General features: G+C 29.5%; 1 protein-coding gene across 1 annotated transcript; it reads right to left on the bottom strand.

Moving 5' to 3' along the window:
- Window positions 1-252: 252 nt before the first annotated feature.
- LOC121116260 (uncharacterized) lies at window positions 253-2,667 on the bottom strand. Its single transcript, XM_040710534.2, has 5 exons — window positions 2,207-2,667; window positions 1,306-1,332; window positions 910-1,159; window positions 717-847; window positions 253-656 (listed from the first exon to the last, which is right to left on the bottom strand). The coding sequence occupies exons 1-5, from the start codon at window positions 2,665-2,667 to the stop codon at window positions 539-541; spliced, it is 987 nt and encodes a 328-aa protein (XP_040566468.2). The 3' UTR covers window positions 253-538.
- Between the last annotated feature and the right edge of the window lie 1,042 nt (window positions 2,668-3,709).

Raw genomic sequence — 3,709 nt, 5'->3', positions numbered from 1 at the left:
CCATTGTTTTGGAAATAACAAAAAAGCGTCACACTTAGCATGTACAATAACTCACAAACTAAATACCAGATTTTCAAGGTATATTGATAACTGTCTTTAGAAAGGTTGGTATACACTGAAAATGAGGTGGATTTAAAAAAATTGTGCCATCCATTTGTGAAGCTGGGGAATTTTTAGGCCATGTGTTACTGTCCATATTTAAGAACTCTGAATTAATAATTACTTACTAAAATAAAAATAACAAAAAATGAATCATTTTAAAACCAAAAATGTATTGATCTTTGTTCCTCATCAAACATTAACAAGAAAAAATTAACTTCATTCAAAAGTTGTTTTTTTTATAATTGAAAAACATAAACAGAATATATACATAAAAATATTATATAATAATCATAACAGTTAATGTATATACATTAGGAGGATAATTATGTATTTATGTACATTAATTATAAGACATTGTGTTGATAATGTGTTGATGTAGATATTTTACGGGTTTTTTTTTTACTACTACAAGTATCATAATTTATTATGTTTAGCATTATTGACGAGTAGAGTCCCCTCCATCGATTGTTACTTTAGCGAAATTTGTAATCCAATCTGGAGCGGCTCTGTCACCTCGTACCATGGATTTTTGGAAGCTTCCTCTATATTCTGAGCTGTAAAAATCAACAAATGTAAATACACATGATTATTATGAATAAATTAAATCTCCCAACCTTTCCATCATGCCTCCTTGGGGTTGAACATATGCAGCATGATCCCTCATTCGGTGAATAATAGGTCTTGCAGGCTTTAAATTACGATATTGTGTAGAGGACTCCGAGTCAGCAAAGAGATCACCTTCCGGCTATAACAGAATACAAATAAATGAGAATCATTCTCTAGTGACGAGGATTCAGCTTAAGTTACCTTTAAATGGTCCTTAATCTTAAAAATAATGGGTCGAGCAGGACTCAGGTTTCTAAAGTTTGCTTTGAGCTCAGTGGACTTTTCAAACTCTCCTTCAAGTTTCAAATGATCCGGAATGGCTTTAACAATATGATCACGGCTTACAGCCCGTGCACAGTATGCATTGGACTCTGTTTTGTTAGGCAGGGGTGTTGTAGATAGTCCAAGATTTGAGGGGCGGCGGTAATTTGAGCGGGGTTTCCGACTTTGGCTATAAAAAGTATAGTTAAAATTTGGTTTTTGGAAATGGTTGTTTTCAAATTTGAAAGAAATTTGTCAGGGTGAAGAAAAGATACGTTTCTCTTTTTACCTCTTGTTGTAATAAACTATATAGGTATATGTACAAATATATCTTACCAAAAACTATCTCCAAATAGCTCAATGCTATGACATTAAGTCAAAATGAAAGGCATTAAAAAAAAGTAGAAAAGAAGGAAAGTGCGGATTAGATGATTTTGAAATTTTTTTGAATTAATGTATTATTATTATATTTATTGAACATTTGGAATTGAACTTAAAAAAGTATGCAGAACCCAGTCTAAGCAAAAGACCCACACAAATGTGCAAATTAAAATATTGTATTTTTAACCAGAACAAAAAAAAAAAAAAATGCAATTACCTAAACAATTCTCTTTCTGCGGTCCTATTTCTGAAGCTTCAAAATGTATGCAAAAAAATGTTATATTTGAATATGAAAATAAGAACATTTCATTGATTGATTAATGAATTAATAATTGTTAATCATTACTTTTTCAAGTGAATAAATATACGAAGGTGAAAAAAAAAAGAATACAAAAAATAAAGTATTATAAATATGTGGCCCGTCAACATAAAAGCAAATTTTTTTTTCTCTCTCCAAAACTGAATATGGATTACTTCTGTATTTTTCGACGAATTAGAGTCCATTTCTAGCAATAAACTATTCTTCTTAGGAATAATTGCACTTCACAAAATTGATTGTCATAATAAAAGAATAAGAAATTGATCGATTTTAAGGTTGAAAAGAGCCGTTTCGGGACTTTTATTTGTTTTTAAAAACAAATAAAAGTCTTAAACTATATCTATAGTTCTTGGATATCTTAAATCACTCCATCAATTTTGAATATAAAGCCTAGAACTAACTCAAATAATTGTATGGAATATTAGGTTATATGTTATGTATAATATAAATATTTTTAAGTTGTTTTTGATTTTTTTTTCAAGATTGTTTCTATGTATACGCACCACATATATGTATATAACAAAAAATATCTCTCACCTAAACATTTCCATTTCCGCACTTCTGTCTCTCTCCCTTCCAACCATGAAACTAGAGGTTCCCATGCTTGGACTAGAGGTACTCGACGTACTTTTGATGGAAGCGACTGAAGAGTTATGGCTCGAGTTACGACTGCTACTCTGACTCCCTCCTTTATTTGGTACACGACGTGAGATAGGGGGTTGAGCAGATGAGGCAGAGGGCATACTGGATTTAAAGGGTGGTTTGAGTGAGGACGGAGATCTTTCTATTACTCGAACGTATATAAGTTCAGAGGGAGAACGACGGGATAGAGGAGGAAGAGGAGGAGCTGAAGGCGGCGTTGGTTCTTGCGTGGAGGAGATCAAGTTCTTTTGAGGAGGAGGATGAATTATGAAGCTTGGTTTTTTTTTAATTTTTTTTTTCCAAAAAATAAAAAAAATACACAGAGATATCCAAAGACTCTTGTAGATCTGAAACATGGTCGTATATATGTACATGATATGTAAATGTGTATACTATAATAGGTACAAAAAAGTAAGAAAAAATTTGCACAGAGTTTTTTATTTTTTATGATATGCCTTTAATTCTCTTCTGCATCAATCCGGAGGATGTTGAAGGTAGCATTAGATTTCTAGAGAAACGGTACTTTGACTGTATGTATTGCTATTATTATTTTTTGTTTTTATATTAGTTCCTTTTTTTTTACAAACAGATGACTTACTTTTTAATAGAATCCGAAAGAAAATCAGGTAATTTTACCTATATCACAATAAAAAAGTACAATTCCCATTTATTTCCGTGTGAAATTTTTCACCTTTTTTGTTTTGCTTTTTGTAACAGTTTCTACATGAATAAACATCTTGAACAAAAATTATATTTTACTATAGTATAAACTACATAATCAATCTAATTCTTTTATTAAGTTCAATCACCTCAAATGGGAATATTCTATGTATATAAAAAATTATATTAAAAATTTCTTTTAAATTTTTCCATCCCTTCTTATTGAAACACTCTGTCATTTCCTTTTTATTCGCTTCTTCGTTTGTTTTCTTATTATTATTGCTATTTAAGATGATAAAAAATAAATAAATAGAAAAAAAAAAACTTTCTAATTTCTCAAACTCTCTTTTTTTTTTGCAATAATGTTTGACATTCAACGTAGATATTTATATGTATAACAAAGAAGAAAAAAAATGAAGAAACGCCTTTTTAAAAAAATATCAAAAGTTTCTTTGTGAAAATGTCAAAAAATTTCCAATTTTTCGGTGTACAAAATTATAATTTTGTGCACCTAATATAAAAAATATTAGATTTTATTACTATGAAATCACTTACAACAAGCCAAATTAATTCTAGTAAGATGAAAAATATATCCAAAAGTATCTTCCAAAGAAGTACAATTTTTAAAGTTGTGTTGATAATTGTTGATGTTTCTTGGAAGATCGTTTTTCAAAAAAAAATATTTTTTTTGTAGAGATTATTCCTTCAATTTACTTATACTCTAGGATAAATAAATTG

The sequence above is a fragment of the Lepeophtheirus salmonis genome, chromosome 1, assembly GCF_016086655.4.
Source record: "Lepeophtheirus salmonis chromosome 1, UVic_Lsal_1.4, whole genome shotgun sequence".
In the NCBI taxonomy this organism is placed as follows: Eukaryota; Metazoa; Arthropoda; class Copepoda; order Siphonostomatoida; family Caligidae; genus Lepeophtheirus; species Lepeophtheirus salmonis.
The sequence above is the reverse complement of the archived record's forward strand: the minus strand, read 5'-3'. Positions and strand labels throughout refer to the sequence as shown.

Bases quoted from the DNA above. Each gene is read 5' to 3' on its own strand.
- LOC121116260 (XM_040710534.2), bottom strand. From the start codon at position 2,667: ATGTTTCAGATCTACAAGAGTCTTTGGATATCTCTGTGTATTTTTTTT. The intron at 1,333-2,206 runs GTGAGAGATATT...TTAATGTCATAG, and splicing joins GCGGAAATGGAAATGTTTAG to CATTGAGCTATTTGGAGATA. The intron at 848-909 runs GTAACTTAAGCT...ATTCTGTTATAG, and splicing joins AGATTAAGGACCATTTAAAG to CCGGAAGGTGATCTCTTTGC.